The sequence below is a fragment of the Anarrhichthys ocellatus genome, unplaced genomic scaffold, assembly GCF_004355925.1.
Source record: "Anarrhichthys ocellatus isolate YVR2014 unplaced genomic scaffold, GSC_Weel_1.0 scaffold37, whole genome shotgun sequence".
Taxonomy (NCBI): Eukaryota; Metazoa; Chordata; class Actinopteri; order Perciformes; family Anarhichadidae; genus Anarrhichthys; species Anarrhichthys ocellatus.
This window is the reverse complement of record NW_022280067.1, coordinates 3098027-3120759: the sequence shown is the minus strand read 5'-3', so window position 1 is coordinate 3120759 and position 22733 is coordinate 3098027. Positions and strand designations below refer to the sequence as shown.

General features: G+C 44.1%; 1 protein-coding gene across 2 annotated transcripts in view; it reads right to left on the bottom strand.

Moving 5' to 3' along the window:
• The window catches only part of afg2a (AAA ATPase AFG2A), a 102712-nt gene that overhangs the window by 67285 nt on the left and 12694 nt on the right, over nt 1-22733 (bottom strand). For both annotated transcript variants that reach the window (XM_031867014.1, XM_031867015.1), the window contains exons 11-15: nt 17626-17780; nt 10759-10968; nt 7068-7121; nt 6725-6804; nt 2815-2941 (exon numbers count right to left, since the gene is read on the bottom strand). In XM_031867014.1, coding sequence (XP_031722874.1) covers nt 2815-2941; nt 6725-6804; nt 7068-7121; nt 10759-10968; nt 17626-17780 — 626 coding nt within the window. The remainder of the gene's footprint in view (nt 1-2814; nt 2942-6724; nt 6805-7067; nt 7122-10758; nt 10969-17625; nt 17781-22733) is intronic.

Below are 22733 nucleotides of genomic sequence, written 5' to 3'. Positions count from 1 at the left end.
CACACACACACACACACACACACACACACACACACACACACACACACTCTCAGGCTGTTTCTCAGCCGCTAATGAAGTTTGAAATGAGATGGCAACCAGTTGCAGAGATGGAGGAAGTTGCTGTCATTCCCCCACCGCAGCGATGGATCAAGTCTCCACAAGTGGGCTAGAAATGGTGGCAGGGGTGGAGTGTTTGGAGGGGGTTACCCAAAATTTGTAAGCAGAGTACTTCTCCAAGAAGCAGTGATAGTGGTGGTGTTTATAGATTTGCAGTGAACAATTAACAGTTTACATAAAACAGCTGCAGATGTGCCAACATTTTTTGCCCTTAGTTTAAATACGTCATTATTGTGTATATAAATATGTGTAATGATGTTTGCATGGAAGAGCTAAAGAGTAATGAGAGGCAAAATGTCTGGAGGCAAAAGGACAATTACTTTAATATAAAACATCAATTTCAAGTAAAATTTTGTCATTGAAAATAGTTCATCAACAGCTCAAAAAATGTGATGATTATATCTCATAGTGGTATGATGTTGAATGATTGGATGTTCCGTCAGCGCATTTACATGCACTGAACTGGATTACAGTCGGCTTTCTGCAGTAATCTGATGTCTCAAAGATGCACAGATCCATCTTTGTGTACCGACGGTGACACCTGGGCTTTGGGTTACAGCAATACAGAGTACGGATCTGATACCAGCGGTTAAGCTCGACTTAAACGCTGGTATCCTAACTTTGTATATTAATCAAATAAATGTTGACTTTAAACATTCTCAAAAACTGTAGTGCAACAGAAACCATCCGAAAGACAGCTGATTTTGTTTTCCAAATCTCTATTATAGAATGCATGAGTAAAATGTTTTCATCATGATGGACAACAATGATCACTATGAGAATTCACAGAGTTGCTTTTTAAGTAAAATTGTTAGGAAAATTAATTTTAAAAAGCCATTGTTTCATCTGTTTAGGAGCTTATTATTATTATTATTATTATTCACATTATTATTATTATTATCTTTAATGACGGATATGCTATTTCAGTATAAAACGCGTCCTAACAGCATCAGAGATATAAAAGTATATTTAAAGTCAAAGAGGAAGAAAGACAGAGACAGGCGGCTGCCTCAGAAGGAGCTTAAGATGCACATTCTCCTTTCCTGTGTCCTTTTTGACAAGGCACAGACTCCTCCTTTGATCAGCACTCAGGAAATTTCATTAGGACGGAGATGGGTGGATAAGAGACCAAAGAGAGCTTTTGTGGATAGGAAGAGGAAGAGAAGGAGATAAAAGGGTAGAAAATAGAAAATTGAAGGGGGGGGTGAGTAGAAAGAAAGAAGAGATAAATGTTTTACTCCCACCTGTTGTGCATTTTAATGACTATCAGAGGGGACGTTGTTACTCTGCTGTAGTTGTTGCTTAGCTTGAGCTTAATTAATCCTCACAACCTAGAACCTGAACATGAGATGTTCATTAAATGCAGTGTTTCGAGCTAAACGCTAACATCAGAATCATGGACTGTATATAAGAAGTGGAAGTAGTCACTATGAAGTCACCCATTGGTTTGTGGACTACGGTTTTGAAGCCTTGAGTTCAGCATTTTGGCCGCCGCCATCTTGTTTTTTTGCAGCCAGAGGTGACACAAGAGGGTGGAGCTAAGTACAAACAAATCCTGAATAAGACATTTTTAGGTGACCGAAATGTTATCATTAACTTTCATGAGCTGAAAATACATTGTGAAAGGGTTAAAGCTGTCAAATGAAAACACGAACACCACCCACAACACTGTGGTAGCGACCTGTCAATCAACAAAGCATAGTTACATTTATGGTCTGTTTGACTCTAAATGGACCATAATGTACTAAATGAACATCATGCTGTATTGAAGAAGACTTGAAACTAGAGATTGAGACCATAAACTCATGTTTACTGAGGTAATAAATCAAGAGAGAAGTAGAGTCATTTTCTCATAGACTTCTATACAACCAGTGGAGTCGCCCCCTGGTGGACACTAGAGAGAATGCAGGTTCAAGTCACTTCTGCATTGGCTTCCCTTTTCAGACACAGGAGGTTGTCACCTGGTCAGCATGCTAACATGTTCACAATGACAAGGCTAACATCCTGATGCGAACCTGAACCAAATCGGTTTAGTATGTTAGCATTCTAACTTTTGTTAATCAGCACTTAACACAAAGTGCAGCTGAGACTGATGGCTCATTAGTTTCACAGGTATTTGCAGGCCTTGACTGTCCGTAGCAAATGTCATGGCAATCCTTAGAATAGTTGCTGAGACACGTCACTCAGAAATATAAATGTCAACCTCGTGGTTGCGGTAGAGGAAAAGTCAGAGGATCACTGAAGCCATTAGGATGAATTATCTGGGAAGCATGAATTGCACTGTCCTCAAATGGAAACAGCCACATCTGTATTCCCTTCTCTTCTTCAGAACCACCATTTGATCTCTTGGAAGAGGACAGAAAGTTATTTGGCTCCACTTCGCCAATCAAACTAAACTAAATGAACATAAGCTCCAAAATAACTTCTGCGCCTGAAAAGCAACATCAAAGAAGTTGCACCTACGCGCTAGCATCAAACTCAACCGCACCAAAACAATGCGGTGACAGGATCTAAAGAGAGAGTCGAGGAAGACAGACCGGAGCGGGCCACCTTTGACCTTATCAATCATGTAGAACAGAGGGAGGGAGGGAAAGGAGGAGACAAGGGAGACAAACACACAACATCTCCTCAACCTAATCAATCAGGGACCAAAGAGGAGGAAGGAGAGATAAAGACAGCGAGCCGGCGTCTGTTTACCTTATCGATCATGTCGGGCCGGTTGGTGGCGGCCAGCACGGTGACATCCTGGAGCTGCTCGATGCCGTCCATCTCTGTCAGGAGCTGAGCCAGGACCCGGTCGCCTACACCGCCGGAGCCCGAGGAGCTGAAGGGGGGGGGTGAGAAACGCAAGATAGGTGAGTGGACAGGACGGAGAGAGAGAAGGGGAAACAGACGTGGAGATCGACGCGTGGATGGACGATTGTATGGAAGGATTGATGATGGAGAGGGAAAGGAACATATTGATGGTGCAACGTTATGAATTACAGATACACAATGGATGGATTAGTGAGAGGACGGAAAGCATACTGTAAAGACATGAGGGGGGAAAACGGTGGAAATAAGGAATGTGCACGGAGGATACACATATTTAGCAGAATGCGATGTCCTGCTCACAGGAGTCCAGTTAAACAAATGCCTCAAACTTCACTCATTCGTCACTGATATTTGCTGTATTCCGTAATGACAAATATTCGCCAGTTCTTGAATACTTGTAGGGAACATCTGACTAGTTTCACGGACACTCTGGTGGCAGGTTCTTTCATTAGCACAATTCGTCTTCAAGGAAAGAAAAGGCTTTGGCAGCGAAAGTGAACCTTCCTGCCAATGACGTCCCACCGAGCTGCAACTGACACCACGTCATCGCTCTCGAATAAAGCAGCCCTCCTTTAGACAAAGTTCACAAATATGTCACCTTGTTTGGACTTGTAAACGCAGGGCCTCCGCTCTGGGGTTCATCCCACCCAGGCGTCCATACTCGGAAGATCAGCATGAGCTATTTTGTGTGCAATATGTAATATTTAAAGTCATTTTGCATTTTTCATACGATTTTCAGTAAATCATTTCAAAAACATCGTAGATCATCCGGTGTGCATCAGACGCCCCACTTAACAAGCGAACAGGTAACTTCAGATCTGTTGTGATGGCAATAGTAGTGGCGGTGCATTTAAGTGACAGCCCTGATCGTCCTCTTTACGTAGTACCTGTTATTCTTATTCCTGGGATTCTAATTGTGTGCCCATGAACATGTGATGTGGAAGACGGACGCTTGTCGTGCACACCTTTCACTTGAGGCAGAGGACAACTCAAATCACTGACATGCCCTTCTTCACCAGAGATTGGCAGCATGAGAATAAAAGATGGGCCGCTCCCTCTGTGATAAATGATACAAGAGATCCAGCACTCCCTAAAACAAATGAGTGCGCCAAAATAAAAAGGCCAAACGATTTCCAAAAACATCTGGGCAGTTGTGGTTTTCAGCAAGCATGAACAGGAGTATGTAGTGCATTTGATGGGGACTATTTTCAGCAGCGGATTAGTATACATTTGATGCTCTAGTGAGTATTTGGGGCAGCAGGACGGTGCATTAAGCATAAACTGCAGTGTGTGTGTGTGAGTATTCATGGTAATGATAGAACATTGATCATACATCAGGCTGCAACGCCATTACTTTCAGTAGGATGTGTTGACAGTAAGAAAAATAGAATCTACGATATCTCCAGCTTTATCCTTTAAGAAGCTCATCAATGTGTTCGTCACCGCGTTACAAGGTGGTTATTTTCCATAACGCGGTGCAGACAGCCAGCCTTCACACACACACACACACACAGTCTCTGTTGACAGGGCCAGCGGAAGTGCCAGACGTCATTAGCGGAGACAAGGCCGCAGAGGAACACAAAGGGCCTCTGTCACTGAGATGTGAAGGGAGAGACAGAGACGAGGGGGAGACAGTTTGGGTGAGGGGGGAGAAGAGGAAGGAGGATTAGGGATAGGAGGACAGAGAGCGATGAATCGGAGAGAGACAGGGGTCACGAAAGAGAGAACGTGAGGCGGGAGAGGGAAAGAATAAAAGTGGTGAGAGAAAGTGAGCAATAGAGGGGGAGACAAAAGGACAGAGGATGTCGGGGGGGGGGGGGGATTATTGTTCTTTTTCTTTGTTGTTCTTTTCAAATCTAACAATCCTTCATTTCTCATAATTATTATATTTTCCTGGTTTTCTGTCAGTAATGCAGTCAGTTTATTTTGAATTCAGTCAATCCTGAATGTTTTTCTGCTCTTTTTTTCATCCGTCCGTCTCTGCGTCTGACATTCACTGTTTTCATCCCCCCTCCCCCTTTAGTTTGCCTCTCGTCCTGTCTTCCTTCTGTCTTCTTCATTTCATTCCACCAGTTTAGACTCGTGGCAGGTAGGCTGACAGATTTACAGGTGCTTCTCATCTCCTGCCTCCAGAGAGGAAAGAAAACCGACACACACACACACACACACACACACACACACACACACACACAATACAGGAGAGGCCGGTCTGGTTGTGTCAACAGTTTTGAATTCTTGCCGGCGTGCGTGAGCCACTTCATTGATTAAACATGGCAGGAAGTGAAGACCAATAAATAACGATTCTGGATCAGAGCTAAGTGCATTTTTCTTTTTGTTAAATGGCGAGTGGCCTCGAGGCGCGGGTCCAGCAGCCACACGTCCATCGTGGCTGCAGCCGCACGGAGGACCAGAGTACAACTGCAAAAATTGAGTGATGAAGACGAGTTGCAATAAGAGTCGTATACTGTTCACGGGAAGCGAGTCAAGACTGAGCTGAACATCAAAGTACAGAAACTGTGTTTGAGGTTTGCTTCGGGAGAGAAACGTTTATTCCAAAGCTTATCTAGCTCCATTGTTTAGAAGAGTTAAGTGGTTTCGGATATAAGGGTAGAAAAAAAAACAACAAAAGATGCTGGAAAAGAGGACATGTAGTCCTGTTAAATTACAAAACATCCCGTCTAGCTTGAAAAAAACAATAACTTTTCATTACTTCACTAAATATAATGAGCTGACACAAAACACTGAGCACTTTAGAGTCGGCCAGTTGACATGTGTTGACAATATGGACGTTTTTAAAAGACGAGAAAGACATTAAATATTTAGTATTCAGAAGATACTCGAGATGACAGAGAAAAAATATATATTTCTTGCTTTTTAGATATTAAGAACTCTCAGCTGCAGTAATTAGTATTATAGTAATTATAGGTATATTATAAGTGTATTGAATCAATGTATAGAATGAATTGTTTCAGTTCTGCTTGGGAACATACCATATACTGGATATTGGGAGTTTTGGGCATTTACAAAATCTTTTTTTCCTGGAGGAGAAAACTCGTATTGAGAACTTTGGTGAATCTAATAAGAAAAGATGAGATGGAATAGTTCCTAAAAGTTAGACATTTACATATCCAATACTTTTTTTGTTTTACTGTTGAAGATATTTTTTGAATTTTTAAGAAATCTAAATGTGTAAAGCGTTTCTGAAACATGTGAGCGAGGGCCCACATAGAAGCTGTAGTGTCGGCCCGTTGGCCTCTCTGTGCTCCTTCGACTGGTTTACCAGGAAGCACGCTGCATATTTAGCCTTCCCCATCTGCCGTGGACGGGCACAATGAAGTGTTTGTGCGCCTCCGGTCTGTGTCCTCTGCCCTGCCGCCCCCCCCCCCTCCCCCCGTCCTCTTTCCTTTAAGCCACAGATGTTCCCAGTGCCATCCCACTAAAGCGCCTCCGGACAAGACTGTTCTGTGTTCGCCGGTGGCGTAAAAAGCTGCAAGAAGTCTGAGAGGACACCATGGGAACCGAGTGGCTGGCTTTGATAGCGCAGTCATGCAGACTTTTATTTTTGCTCCATCCATTCATAAGTGAATCTTTGTGACACAAGCTGGGACTTGCGATGACTGCGCGTTTTGTCATCGCTGGACAATGAGCGACCACAGAGCTGAAAACAGTCAACAGTGACCAGCAGCAGTGGACTTTCAGAGAGGAAGGGAAGTTGTTTTAATCTCGCAGCCTCTTGGCTTCTCTCCTTCTAATTCTAGACCTCTTTCTACGCGTTTAAAGCGACAGTGCGTACCTTCCTCTTTCACTGGCGAGGGCGTCGATCTCATCGAAGAAGATGATGGAGGGAGCGACGGCCCTCGCCTTCCTAAACACCTGCAAGCGTTAGCAACAATAGAGGAGAGGAAAACAAGACCAATGAATAACACTCAACACAAACACAAACACATGCACAGGAAGTACGGCTCTCGTCATAAACTACATCTCAGGTAGTCTGTTCATTACATCAGCGACCGAATATAGTTGGTATGGGTCAACGTGGTCCAGGAAACAATGTCAGCTTGCATTACTTTACGTAGCAAAAGTATTCACACAACTTTGATTGTGACGGTGAGGTACCGGATGGTAAATGTACTTACCTCTCTCACGGCTCTTTCAGACTCTCCAACATACTTTCTCAGTAATTCTGGACCCTAAAACAAAGTCAAGTTCAAACATTAGTAAAGATTTGGGCTATAATTAGACTACTGGAAATGTTTAGGTACTGAAATATATGAATTATTCAGATTTAGTTTAGAGGTTAGTTTATTTTGCCGAATTTAAAAACACAAACATTAACAGATAAATAATATCACAGTGCAGGAAGAGACATAGTTGAAGCCTCCACCTATATTATATGAAAATATGACAATATTATAGAGAACACAAAATAAATATACATAAGATATGATGTATAATAACAACAACAATACATTATCAACAACAAAAAGAAAGAAGATGTGATTGTATGGAGATTTGTGTGTGTGTGTGTGTGTGTTTGAGAGTAAGCGTGGGTTTGTTTCGGGGATATTGGTTCATACACCTGCATTAACTCCTCAACAACAGCAATGCTACATGTCCCTATGAGGGAATCAAATGTAGATAAGATACAAAAAACCTGAAAGGAGGAATCTGACGATGACTGAGGTGTGAGTTAGAAGCAGCGGTAAATAAGCGTGATCATCTCGTGACTGATCACGGTTACGTTGTGTGAAGTATCACCTGGTGGCACCGTGTTTATAGACGGTTTAAACTGAGAGCTAACATTCGGACACACCAGAGGAGCAGCTGCTGCTTGGTGGCGTCAAGTGGAGATTAAAAAGAGGAACACAGTGAAACAGCGATAACACAGCGTGAGAATGTCATGAAGGGCAGCGCGCGTGTGCGAGTGTGTGTTGTGATCCGACTGTGCTGTTTCTATGTTCACTGTACACCGTGTACTGGTTTATGTCTGTGTGTGTAACATATGTGCTTCAGCTGGCAAATGAAGAAATTCCCCACTGTGGGAACCCTACAGTACCATGTTTATCACTACTGCTAGTACAATAGTGCTGCTAGTACTGCTACTACCACTGCTATTGGTATGGCACTTTAAACTACTGCGACTATACCTACACATATAATACAAATGTGATCTTAAGCGTGCTCTCACAGGCAAAACGTGGGACAAAAACCTGTAGTTCAGTTTATGTGTGCAAGATGGACAGCTGGATTTACTGTGTTATTATTACTGGTTATTTAACTGCTGCAGCTTTATCACTGCTACTAAAACTGGGTCCACACTGAATTATCAAAACATGTTATTTCTCTCAATTGTGAAATTAAAAGGTTTTGTTTTGTGGATGACTTCAAAAACACCTGTTTTTTTTTTCAACCCTTTCTCAATCCCTTGTGAAATACTGAACAACATAAGTGATGACGGCCTGCAGGAGAGTGTGGACATCGTCTACAAATACTGCCACAAAAACCTCTGCTTCGACTACCACCACTAATCTTACTTTTACTACTAACTGAACCTCCTGTACCCTCTTGCTCTCCGTCATCCATTCCTCCCTCTTCCAAACATCCACTCAGCCCCGAAGAAGAACTTCCTCCCCTGCAATCCGCCCTTTCAACACCTCTGGGCCGGTGGAGGAGACGACACTTAACTCCCAGCCCTTTTGTCTCCTGCAGTAAGCGCGGAGTTTGACTCATTAATCCCGGGTTCCTCTCTCCGAGGCAGAGCCGATGGCTGGACACGGTGAGTTTAAAACCATTGACAGCGTAGAGATACGAGCTGCGTGCGAGTGTGCGTTTGTGCGCTCGCGTGCATCTGCGAGTGTGTGTCTGTGTGTGTGTGTGTTTGAGTGGCTGCAGTGGGAGGAAACTGAAATTGACGAGATGATAATAGGGCTTTTTCACACAGAGGAAACAGGCTGAGCCTTAAAGTATCCACATTTAAATCTGGATAAGGTATCTATGTCAAAGCAACCGCTGCAGTGGAAAAACCTGATACTGTTATTGCAGATGCTGAAGAGCGGCTTTAAGCAGCAGGGACGGGATGTTTTTAACCTTTTCAAAACTGCTGCACGAGACCATAGTACAAATATATATATTTTTTTAAATCACCTTTGTATCAAACACAAATTAAGTGAAATGTACAAAAATGCAAACATTAATGCATTTATCCGACCAAAAAAATCATCTTTTTATTATTTGCAATATCGAAATATCACATTTAGTTTGTATTAAAATTGAAGATCATTCCGAAGTTGGTCTGGATAAGAGTGAAGTTTAGAAGAAAAACGTTCAACATGTTTCAACAAGACACAAAGATCTTGTCCCCGGTGTACATCACAACATCTTCAAACAGAACGCAGCTTCACGCGCATCACGCCGGTCTGTGCAGACGGCTTAAACGACCCTGGTTGAGAGATGCTGTCGAAGCTTCCTGTCTCGCATGGCAACAGCTCTGGAAGTGTTTACTGATCAAAAATTCAACGAGCTGATCAATCAATCTCTGTCGGCCGGGCTTGAATGGGCAGGGGTGCGGGTGACGGGGGGGGCAGAGAGGATGGGGTGATGAATGAGAGGGGACAAACACAGGGGTCACAGGTCAGACGGGGAAGCTTTGTGCAGAGGAAGTTGAGCAGTGAGACCCACGCCTCCAGGTCATCAGGGAAACATCTCCACTAACCTGTGTATGAAATATGTGGACCAGTTCCCTGTTTTTGTGCAAATCCTAACGACTCACCGGTCGTCTCATTACATAACCAAAAGATCATAAAGTGTATAAAATAATATTGCTGTATTTATACTGAGAGTGTCGGTCAGTGTGGAATGAGAGGACTTAAAGCTATTTGAAGGTTCTATCATGAGATTCAGATCGTCGCACTAGAGCCCCAACATCTCAGACTGATGGGTGAGTCGGTCACACCTCCCCTTATCTCCACGTTCTCAGCAAGGTGTCGTGAAACAGAGAAAACCTCGAGTGACGAGGTAAGTACGCCAGACAAGAGGCTGTTCATCTCGGCTATTATTTAGTTTTTTGACAGTATAGTTATTTTAGTATTATCAGTAACGTATTCAGCTTGGTAAGCGGCTTTCTTAGATCTGCCGAGTGACTTCGTCCCATATAATGTAATTATTAGCTTGCTAGCTATCCTGCTAAGAACAGAGAAGCTCTGATTCCAACACATTCAGAGGGACGGCGACTTCATTCTCTGCTCAGGTAGACATTACTCCACTATGTCTTTGCCAAACCTTTGCTGCTATTTTAATGTTCACAATCTCATTTATTTAAACCTTGAAGGGGAAATGAAGGGAAACTGTTTGTTAGGGGTAACGTCACTTCAAGCTCTCGGCTATTTTGAAATACAAAATGATAAATAGCACATTTCTTATATCACTTTCATTGCAACAACTTTCCTTTGGTTAGGTGATTGTTAGTAAAAGTCTGGGGAACTGGCAATGAACATACAAAGGCTGAGCTAAAGTGGTCTTAACTATAAGACGAGATTAAATCAACGAATCATTAATCACCAAGCTGATCATCTCTTCTGAGAACTTGCTCACATGTTGGTTATCACTAAACCTGCATCGAGTGAGTTTTTGGATGAGCTCCACCGAGTGTTTTGGCAGATCACTCAACCAGAAAACGATATGAAGAAAAACACATGTGCTGTTCATATTCATGAATAAGAAATGGGAGACAACATTTTGCCAGCATTACCACACACTGCACACAAGACAAAGAAGATAAAAGATACCATTCATAGAAAACTGAATTATGACTGATAAATGGAAACTCACTTTGACAGCCAGGAAGTTGAGCCCACTTTCATTAGCCAGGGCCTTGGCTATCATGGTCTTGGAGCAGCCTGGGGGCCCATACAGCAGGACTCCTTTAGGTGGCTGGATCCCCATGCGGGTGAAGGCCTCGGGGTGCCTGAGAGGCCACTCCACGGCCTGCTTCAGTTTCAGCTTCACCTCCTCCATCCCGCCGACATCCGACCAGCGGACCTGGAAGGAGGAGACGACGTAAAGTCAGGATACTCCTCTTTTTCTTCCAAATACACAGACACATCAGTACCTCATGAACGTTAGCATTCAATGTAACATCCGGGGTACATGAACGCAACATAACAGTTTGGTATTCAGTTTTTAAGGTTCAATTTAATACCAGAATGTTTGTTCAAAGCTGCTGTACACACATTGTGTACTAAACAAATAAGCATTTCTCCATGATGAAACATGAAACATTAAAAATATTTATGAATAACAGTAAACGATACAAATAATAATGAGGAAGGAGAAGGATAAAAAGGAGTAGGATGAGAAGAAGGATGAGAAGGATGAGAAGAAGAAGGAGAAGAAGAAGGATGAGAAGAAGGATGAGAAGAAGAAGAAGAAGAAGAAGGATGAGAAGAAGAAGGAGAAGAAGGATGAGAAGAAGAAGGATGAGAAGAAGAAGAAGAAGAAGGATGAGAAGAAGAAGGAGAAGAAGAAGGATGAGAAGAAGAAGGAGAAGAAGGAGAAGGATGAGAAGAAGAAGAAGAAGGATGAGAATAAGAAGAAGGAGGAGGAGAAGAAGGATGAGAAGAAGAAGGAGAAGAAGAAGAAGGATGAGAAGAAGAAGAGGGATGAGAAGAAGAAGGAGAAGAAGGATGAGAATAAGAAGGAGGAGAAGAAGAAGAAGGAGAAGAAGAAGGATGAGAAGAAGAAGAGAAGTAGTAATGGAATAAGTAGACGAGGATGTAGAAGGTCAAGTACAAGAAGAAGAAGAAGAGGAAGAAGAAAAAGAACAAGGCGTAGTATTAGTAGATCAGTAGTATCAGTAGAAGAAGAGTGCAAATCCGTCTTGAATCCAATCAGAATGATGAATTAGATTGCGTCAGGTTCAGTGGTATTAACCAATCACACAATAACGTGCAATCAAACAAAATGCATCACGTGTGTTAAACTGGAAGTGGACAACAATGAGTTCTAATAAATGATCAACGTTGCACTAATGCGCTGCTCTAACTCCCTCCGGATCTTCTGAAGTATCAAACAGCTCAAACACAAACACATCGCCAACAATAAGTGCAACGGACCAAACACACTGTGATTGCACGCTGATGTCACCGGTGCTCTCATGTAACCCACTCGGAGGACTTTTAAACTTTCTGACCGCCCGAGCAGATCGCAGAGAGATGCGAGCTCTTCCAGGCGAGAGACGGGGTCGGGGGGGAGGTATAAAAGCATATTTGGAAGGAGGTGTAGGAACCGAGGGATGGGGTTGAATCCAGGGAGAACTCTGGACGGAGCGAACAACAACATACGTACTCAGCCAACAGCTGTCTGTCTGACAGATGGAAGGAGGAAGGGAGGGAGGGAGGGAGTCCAGCGGTGAACAACCGGAGGAGATAAAGCAGATAAGAATAGAAGCCCTCATCCAAAACCCTCTCAGACCTCTATCTCATCCTTCCTGTCTCTCTTTCTTCATTACCAATCCATTATTCACTCCCTTCTCCCCCATCTTTCTCTCTCTGTCTTTTTGATCTACCTTCATCCCCTCTCTTTCCCCCTATCTCTTCGTTTCTTGTGCATCTTATCTCCTGCACTTCCTTTTCCTTCTGCCCGCGCTGGGCTCTCTCTCTCTGAGTACATTTACATGCACAGAAGAAACCAGGTTATCCAGGAAGTCCTACCATGTGATTACATGCACTGTAGTAGCTTGGTAATCAGACCCCCCCCCCCTCTATCTGTTACTGCTACAGTAGAATGCTACCACGCATGTAAAAACAGCTGTATAATATCTTCGGTGGTCCTTGAGGGAGCGTCTGAAAAAATGACCCCAATGATGAAAAGTCGGAACCAATGTGTTTAGATTTACGGAGGCTACTTAACTTCAAATGTTTGTTGAACTTTATTTGAAATCATTTTGAACAAACAACAAAGGGTCTTTCACCCAAGAGGCCGCCAGCGTGACGTTGATGCATTTGTCACGTAACGTGCATACTTCAGTAACGGCACTTCTGGAGTTATTTTAACCCAAAACGACGATCTTTTGCTGAACCTAACCGAGTAGTTCTGTTGCCTGAACCTAACCGAGTTGTTTCCTGTGGCAGGACGTTCATTTTGAAACAGATGCATGTATGTAACAAACGCAAATCGACGCGTGAAGCTGGACCGTTTTTCGTCGAAAACGCACAAAAAGTGAGTGAGGGGCGAGTGTGTGGGGTGACGCTTGTGGGGGTGGAGTTTCGAAGGTTTAAAGGAAATATATATATATATATATATATATATATATATATATATATATATATATATACGTATTAGATTTGTACAGTAATAAGCAAAATAATCAAGAGATTAATCAATAATCTATAACCGTTATCTATGATCAGATAACAGAGCATATACATGCAGTGCCGATCTCCTCTCTTTCTTATCCGTCTCATCTTTACTGCACTGCCATCTTTCTTTCTTCTCTCACTTGACCCTCACTATCACGCCATCTCTCGCTCTCTCCCTTAAATAATGCAGTTTACCGCTCTCTCTCATGCTCTCTCTCCCCCCCTCACCCTCCTCCTGCTCTCCATCCAGAGGTAACACATCCCAGGCCACCGGCGCCGTCTCCGGGGAATGACAGCACCTAATGGAAACCTGGCGTCTGGCCACATACTGTAAATACCGAACAATTTATGGACAGCGCCAAGCGAGAGAGAGAAAGAGGGTAAAAGACGGATGCAGGGGAAGGGGAGGACGGGAGAGAGAGAGAGAGAGAAGAGGAGATAAGGAGATAGGCCGGAAGCAGGCGAGTGAACCAGAACACTCATTTTTGAAAGGCCGAGAGAGAAATGAAATGAAATCCAACAGTAGAACAGGCTTACAGAGAAATGGAGGAAACAGGTGAGCAGGAGAAAGACGGGTAAGGAGACGGACGAGGAGTGAAGAAAAGCAGAGGAAACGTGGTACAAAAACACCTTCTGTTCTGTGGCTGCAGCTAAATGACAGCATTTAATGGATGGTGATATGTAGAAACAAGCTCAAAAGGGATGAAATGTAATTACTTGCTGATTTGCCAGAGCTTTCGACAGTATCACATGGTTGTCAATCATCCAATGGAGTTAATCCTGATTAGACTTACAGTGCTCAAAGTAATGGAAAGTTTGAACATCGATAGTTTCGTGACAGCTGAGCAAACTAATTCTGCTGGTGAGGATTGTTCCTTCAATGGCCGTGTGATGCTTTCAAGGAGCTAAAGTACAGCATTGATTTCACAAGATAGTTCTGTGTGATAGATAGTTAGCCCAGAAAGACCACATCGGAGGCACATTGGACAACTTACGAGGATGTCTGTCCTGTAGTGTCTTTGTTGCAGTGGCTCTAATCTGGTCCCATCAAATACTGACGGTTGGTGTCAGACCTCCCTGGTCTGACACCAACGCACCAGGGTTTCAACTAACTTCAATGTAAACCCGTCCACCTTATTAATGAACCGTCAGAGCAAACGCGTACTATAAACGGCGGGATGGTCAACACAGAGCGGGCTGGAGGGAGGATGGGTCAACCAAAGACGGGACAGAGTTCATGTCCCGTTGGAAACTAAATGTTGACGTTGACACTTTTTCAAGTGACTTCTTCAAGTTAACGTCAACAACGCTTTGTTCCTAAAGCTAACTTCCTGTGAAGTTTATTTTGAAAAAAAGCCTTTACATGTAACGAGTGGAAACGGAAACGTGCCCAAAACTAAAAGTCAGAGCGGTGCCTATACAGCTCAGATCCACTGACCAGCCGTCCTGTTTGACGAGTTGGGAGTGAGAACGTGTTGGTAGATCACCTGGTAGTGCGGGCGCCACATGAACCGCATCAAACCGTTCGGTAACGACTATAAAGACTCAGCAGTCAGTGCATGTCGTCCTTCCTCTCTCTCTCTCTCTCTCTCTCTCTCTCTCTCTCTCTCTCTCACAGAATAAAGGCAAAAAGCCACAACATCTTTAAATTAAAGGTTGCTGTTCAGTGAGGTACATTGAAGTCTCAGAAGTTGAATGCATTTTTCGTAGGTGTGTCTGTAGACAATGAGCTAAAACAGTAAGATAACTGATGATGTACTTCCTGGAGGTAACGAGGCCACATGTCTCACTTCTGTAAACACTTATCAAACGCTTACCAAATATTACATGTGTCTTCATGTGGTGGACAATCGTTTAAAGCCTAGAGAACTGAAATCCAAAACAAATGCTCGCAATGACCTGCGATCTGAACCAGATTTAGTGGTTTTGGGGTTTTAAACGACTCTTCCCTCCGAGTTTACGGACAACATCCTGAGACCTGCCTATCATCACCGCGTCCCACAAAGGAAGCAGATGTGCAGAACAACACTGTAAAGTCTAATCCTCTCTGTTTTGTTGCTTTCTTTTGTTTGGCTAAGTCTCTGCAGACTTTAAGGAGTCATTGTAAGAAACAACAATATAAAGTAACATTAATTGCAAGGTGCTTTTTGTCACGAATGAAGCGTCAGTGGGATTAGAAGGCAATGCTTTGACTCACACCTTGCTGTGCTGCGTTCCCCCCCCACCTTCTTCTCTCCCTTTCTTTCAGTACGAGACCCAGTTATTATCTTTTACTGTTGCTTTCTGAACTTTACAAGGGGCCTCTCAGGCTCTGGTCCTTTGATGGGGTTGAAAGGAGGGTGCGGGGGACTTCTCAGACAAAAAAAAAAGAAGAAAAATCAAGGGAGACGAGGAGTACATTTTAAAAGGAGGAATAAATGGGCTTGTTACACAGCTGCCAAATGAAAATATTAAAGCCAGACTGCACAGTGAAAGATGATTATTTAAAAAGGAAAAGATGGGGCGTCTTGTCACAAAACAAACAAAGGATTAAGGATGAACTTTCAATTCATACACAAGTAAATAGAACATAAACCGAGAGGCGTAATCTGCAACGCTCAACCCTCTAGATACGTGATCCGAGAGGGTTTCCGAGGCGTGTATTCATCCGGCACCACTGGAAGTTTCTTATATAAAATGGATTAGAAACAAATGTTTGCACTCATGTGGATATAATCAAGTCCGGGGCTCTGCGGCTGGCCTTTCAGCTGAGCTGCACTCCGGGGATAGAAAAGGAGAAGAAGAAGAAAAAAAACCTCCAAACTCTCCGGTTTCCAGGAACCGGCCGCAAGGCCTGAACGTCTCTGGGTGAGCTCAGTCCAGAGTGTTGCAGAGGGAAGAGGGGAGGCGGGTGAAGGGATAGGAAGGACATTTCTTCTTCTTCTTCTCCTCTCTCTTTTTATTTGGGGGGGGTCGCTGGCAGGAACCGTCAGCGACCCGATCTGCTTTCAATTACCGGTGGAGGATGATGTTAGCCCTCTTCCTGTTCGTTATGTCTTGCACATGCAAACTCCAAAACATCCTGGAGTCTCACCACTGTCCTCTCATCCCTCCCTCCCTCCCTCTTTCTCTCTCCCTCTCTTCATCCGCTTGGAGCAAAGCGATTCATCTTCATTGCAGTGGAGGGTAACATGGCCACAGGGTCATTTCCACTCTTCCTCGCTCTGATCCCATCTTTTAAGTGCTGGTCATTCAGTGGCCCGCGGTCCACGGAGCAGTTAGGGGATTTTGTGAACGTGCATTAGAGGGTAAACGGGCCGCTGTTGATGAGCCTTTAGTTGTTGTTGTTTTTCTCGTGGCAATAGGTGCTGACGCCGTTTGGGTTTAAACCTTAAATGAAGCAAAGACTGAGTGATGTAAACCGGTCTGCTTCCTCACAGTGCCATCGCAAGGTGCAATGCAACTGAGACGCAACTAATGCTGATCACCAAACAAAGCATCCAGCACAGATTGTGTCATTAAGGATGATGTCATAAACTAAACAGGAAGGCCCCTAAATGATTATTGTTTTCTTTGCATGATTCTTCCCTCAGTATTTGACATGTAACACCGAGTAGACACAGCGGCTACGGGTTCAAATCCGACCCATGGCCCTTTGCTGCATGTCGGCGGAAAGTTTAGGACTGAAGCCTAAACATTAGAACTGTGTCGCATTGGATTTAAGATGTGTGTACACCTTTAAAAAGCAGCTCCAGACCCACCTGTTTAATCATTTGAACTGTACATATATAGTCCTATTGTGTCCGTTTCATTTGTCTTTTACTGTGATGCACTTTGTGATGTCTGCTCTAGAAAGGTGCTAATAAACTTGAATTACTTCTGACCAGCTGCATTTCTTTCACCCCTCTTGGCAAACTAAACACTAAACACAGAAACATTTTGGCAAGATTTAAGAATCACGTGTGTCAGGCCTAACTGCAGACAGCCCTTCATTTCCACACTGTTGTTTCACGACAGGAACTGTTCCAGAAGACCAGGAACCATTTCAGGAACCTTTCCTGTGTTTCCACCAGTGGAACCAGGGACTACATGAAGTTCCTGATCCGGAGGTAGTACTCTTGAACTATTGGGGCAGAGTTTGCCGATTGGTCAAATTAACCAGCCGAAGAACTCGCGTCGGAAGAGCCGAGTTCCATTAGTATCAATATTAGGATAAAGGAAAGTCATTTTTGTATTGATTCTTGAGTTTAAAAAACAAAGCCATGTTGCTGACTTTCCAACTGGTCTAAAAACAGAAAGAGATGGTGTGTTCATGAGCGGATGAGAGAAACAGAGAGGTGATCGAGAGAGGTTACAGTACCTTGGGGACGTCGATAGCGACCTCCCTCATGGCGCTCGGCTTCACTACAGACATGGCCCACTGGAGGTCCTGCGGAGTGACGGTCACCGTGCCAGTCAGCTGCTGGTCTGACGGTCGGTGGGATGCTCCCAGCGTTCGCTTCAGTGCATGCAAACCTGTAGAGAGAGGGTCCACGAGGTTCAGCTAGACACAAGATAACAATGGCATGGCTTAAAGAGATGTGAAAGAGTCTCAACCAAGTTTGTAAAAAGAGAAGTTTCAGTTGTGTCTTATATAAATTCAGGTCCACATATTACAGCAGAAAGGGGCGAATCATTTAGGAAATAAAAGCGTGTAAGTTGAGGCAAAAGAAGGGACACGAAGCTGTTTGTTTGCCTAAAGAAGCAATGCTCGTGTTGTTGTGGCTTTAGGGTTTTCATTCCAAACCCACAAGAAACCAGTCCAACGTTTTACTCAAAACATTCAGGCTCGTACACGCTGTGATGATACACGCCTCGCGAATGTAAATCTCAAAATGAGCACTAATTCCCCATTTGGCCGCGAAGATAATTGGTCCTGCATTATTGGGGAGAAAAAGAGAGTAGGCCGAAGGGAAGGGAAGCGTAATTGAAGCGCTTAGAGGTTTCAATACCCTCGGCATCCGAACAAAAAAAACGACGTCAGCAAAACAAACACGGATGCGTCAATATCAAGAATGAGCCTTTGTTTGGCCTCCGAAAGAGGACGCAGCAGATTGAAGGAGAAAAGACCTGGGCACAGCGCGGCTCTGCAAAATGCCGAAGTGATGAGTGAGTACAGACACACAACACATATTTCTAAAGCACAAGTCACAAAAAAGATTGTATTTATTCACAGGAAGGGCAATTAAACACGCACGCTCTTACTGCATTGTGCCAATGAAGCAGTTTATTTCAGGCACCCAGGCTTTAAAAAGTAAAAGTCCTATTCATGTTCTGCGTCGATAATGTCGAGGTGACTGGCAGTTGGAGCACTTCCAAGGCTTTGATGGACATGAGACTCTCCCGATTGAATCATACGCACAAAACCTGAGCAGCTGCGCCAGAATATTTGGCTCTTTGATAAAAATAGAAAATACAAAAGTACGAAGATAAGTCAACAACAAAACGTCCAATCACCAAGCTTAAAATGATGTTGGATTCTGGGTAAATGCTGGATATCTAGGTTCTTCTCCATAGCAATCGTGGTAAAGCCCAGTTCACACAACATGACAGGAGGTCACGCAGGTATGTCTGGTCTCAGAGCCACGCTTTGACACGCAAGAGAAGTGACACGGTATAACGCACAGTCATGCCTCTCCGCCAGGTTTCCCCTCAACCTCTTCTTGTGCTCTCATTGGCCGTAGTTTCCCGACAGACTCCTCTGCAGGCCTAGATATTTAGGAACGTCTTTGAACAGTTCACACATTGTGCTCAGTCGCCTATTTGCAAGCGACAAACAGCGGTTTGCCTCCGATCCGGGGCTTTTTGTCAGGGAGCTCTGAAACCTGTCGGTGGGTGGAAAATCAGGACCAAAGTCGTGTAATGGGAACTAAGCATGAGGCTCAGAGGTATTTTTGTATCCAAAGCCATCCAGCATGCCAATGTGAGGAAGTGAAAATAACGAAAACAAAGAATTTCTCAGAGATCAAGTTGTAATTAGATCATGGCCATATCCAAACCGCTGTTGATGAACACTGAGGACATCATTTAGAGACTTCATTGAGCAACAGCTCAACATCTGTCACTGGAGAAAAGCTTCTTGGTCTTCTATTGTTGGACCCAAAGCAGTTGCGATCGAGTGCCTTGCTCAAAGGAAGCTATGTAAGCGCTGCTGCAGGGACTTCCTTTCCTCCCTCCACTCTTTGTCAGTCAGCAGATCTAAACCAATGACCTCGCCGTCACATGACTTCTGTTTCAACAACCACTTGAGTCGTTATCTGTGTCAGAGAGGAAATGAAGATTGATGAAGGGCCTTGTTTTTTCCGCAGCTCATCATCCGCATAGAATGTTATTCAGATTCGAGTTTTGTTGTGAAGAGTGTGTGACATTCCTAAAAATTTCAAAATCAAAAGCCTGCAACATTACGCAAACTTTCCAAGTGCACAGGGAAATCTTTTAGGTCATTTTTTCTGCTTGTAATTTCCTCCCAACTTGCATTACAAGAAAAACTGCACCCGGTGGTCACAATATTGCATGCGATCCTCGCTAAGTAGGAGGATGTGTGAGAAAAGTAGAGGCAGCAAATGCCATGTGTGCATCAGCTTGCATCCAGCTGTGTGGATTTTAACCCCTACAGGTGGGAGCACAGGTCATCTCCGAGTGAGTCGCACGCTAAATGTGGACGATGATTAGTAGTTACAAAGCCAGCCCACAACCACGTCTCCAAACCCCAGTGTTGGGTAGCAGCGTATTAGACACACAACCATACCCGGTGCACATGTGCACGCGTCACACAGACGCACACACAGAAAACGTTTGGCTTCCTCTTCTGAGCGAAAAGCGGGAGGGGGGGAGGGGAACGGACGTGGTCCAGGGCTGGGGGCCAGGGAGCAGACGAGAGGGGATTTACGATCAGACAAGACTGCATCCTGTTTATATTTTCCAGGACCCCGTCTGACTAGGCGAGAGACGGACAGACAGAGGAGAGAAGAAGAAAGAAGAGGAGAAACACAATTAATGCGAGCAGGTTTGTCTTCCGTGAGCGCGCCAAACCGAGGTCAATGTGTTCCCCAGTCCCAGCCGCCTGCTGTGTGATGTCTCTTTTCTAGCTCTCTCTGCCCCCCCCCCCCCCGTCCACCCCACCCCCCAGAGGTCTAAACATCCCATCATTCCACCTGGCCGCCGCTTCAGCTCCTCGTCTGCGTTAAAGCTTCGGACCGGCGCCGCTTCCACCGCACGAAAAAAAACATCTGGTCCAAGACAAGACAGGATGTGGAAGGAAACTGGGGCGAGGAGGGAGATGAGGAGCACCAGCCACAACACCATATGCACTAACCCCAAACTGTCAGCTGCCTGCCCTGTGAAGGTGGAGGGCCTCGGCCCCCTTCAGGGCAGAGAGGATGATGGGACACGGGGAGGAAACCTGAGAGACGGTTGTGTGCCGATGGTGAAGAAGAACCACGAACCTTCAGCATGCATTATTAAGCTTTTATACATTAATACTCATTCTTTACATTGAGACATCTCAACTAAAGTGTGATGTGAACTGCATGTTTTAGGGTCCGGTAAAGGGAATCATATATATATATATATATATATATATATATTTACAAAAGTAAAAATGGTAACTATCTACATCCAACTCAATAAGAAAAGGGTTAAGCATTGATCTTCCGCAGGGTTGATATATGATGCTTTATTAGAGTAAAAACCTTTTTGGCTTTTCTCCATAATACATTTGGAGGTCTTGCAGACTCCACATTTCTGCAAATGTTTTCTTTCTAGATTTCAATCCGCAACTCAGCACCTCAAGGTAGACAATAATTCATAGCAGTGTGACGGCTAGTTTAAAGGGTCCACTCAAGAGTGCGGCTGCACACGAGCCCTGTGGACCGAAAGAATGAAGCTGACAAATGTTTTAATAAATGTTTCACCGAGAATCATGTGAAACTTTGTAGAGTGGACGTAGCACTTTTCCAGCGGTAATGAAAAGGCCGTGCGGAGAAAGAGTCCGACCGGAGGGGAAATAAGGGTTGATAAGCCGCAGAGCGAGGAGTCCAGCCTGGACGCCCGGAGGGCAGCGGAAACTTCATTCAACGATGTGACTTTAACATTTTGCTTCAGGGATTCTCTCTCTCTCTCTCTCCTGACTGCTCTTGGCTGACTCCAAGCACACATTTGGTTTAGTTATGAAAACATCCGATGGGAAGGGAGGAGGGGGAAAAGAAAGAGGCAACACAACACAATTTAATCTGAACCGTATGTGGACTCATTTTCTTGAAATTCGCCAGAGATCTAGAGGGAATTGAGAGAAAAAGGGGCCCCCTAAATGTACAAGAATGCACATTTGCAAATCCTCACACCAGGACCTAAACTAGGTATGGAAGAACTCTTTTCACAGAGTTGAAGCTGGCCAAGGACAAGAGATGAGAACGGCTATTTGTTGCTTTTCAACAGGGGATGGTCTTAATTATGTGGGCCCAAAAACAGGCCTTCCCGGCACTGAAGGCCCTCTCTTCGGGGGTCATCTCTGCTGACCCTCACACAAAATTGCCCCCCTTCTACTGAAGAATCAAAGCCCTGAATACAGAACTAGAATTCTTTATAATACCCAGAGACATTTCACCACAATTCCCTTCAAAACAAGACACGAATCCTCTTATTCTTCCAGACTTTGATGCAGCGAACATTAAGATTAAGTTTCAACTCGCTTCAAATAATCCATAAATCACCTTCTATCAGTGACCATGACTGGGAGCTGTGGGTTTGTACGGTCACAGTTGTGCACATCAGAAATCTGAGCACCTGCACCGGTAATTATTGAGCCGTTGATATATATTAATACTGATGATTTAGCGACCACAATCTGAGAAACAAAAGAAGGAACATAGCACACAGCAGTTTCAATGAATATGTCAGCATGTATCTATGTCAGCGGATAGGTTAATTGCGGTCCGGTCCAAAAATACCAAAGATATGTCTCCATTTGTTTGTCCACCATTATTGAAGACAGCAATGTTTACTGTGTAAATATGTGCTTATGTTGAAAAAACTAAAAAATTACCGATACCGATCAAATTCTGTAGTATCTCGAATGCTGATATTTGCCTCAAAATCCAGTATAAATGAGGCTGTATACCAAACTAAAGCTCTGTTCTCCATGAGTATATGGAACACTGCATGCACTGCACTGTATGATGTGCACTGTGCACTGTTGCATCACGTAGTTTCATTCGTGCGCTGCATCGCGTAGTTTCATCCGTGCAGCTGCATCGCGTAGTTTAATTCGTGCAGCTGCATCGCGTAGTTTCATTCGTGCGCTGCATCGCGTAGTTTCATTCGAGCAGCTGCATCGCGTAGTTTCATTCGTGCAGCTGCATCGCGTAGTTTGATACGTGCAGCTGCATCGCGTAGTTTGATACGTGCGCTGCATCGCGTAGTTTGATACGT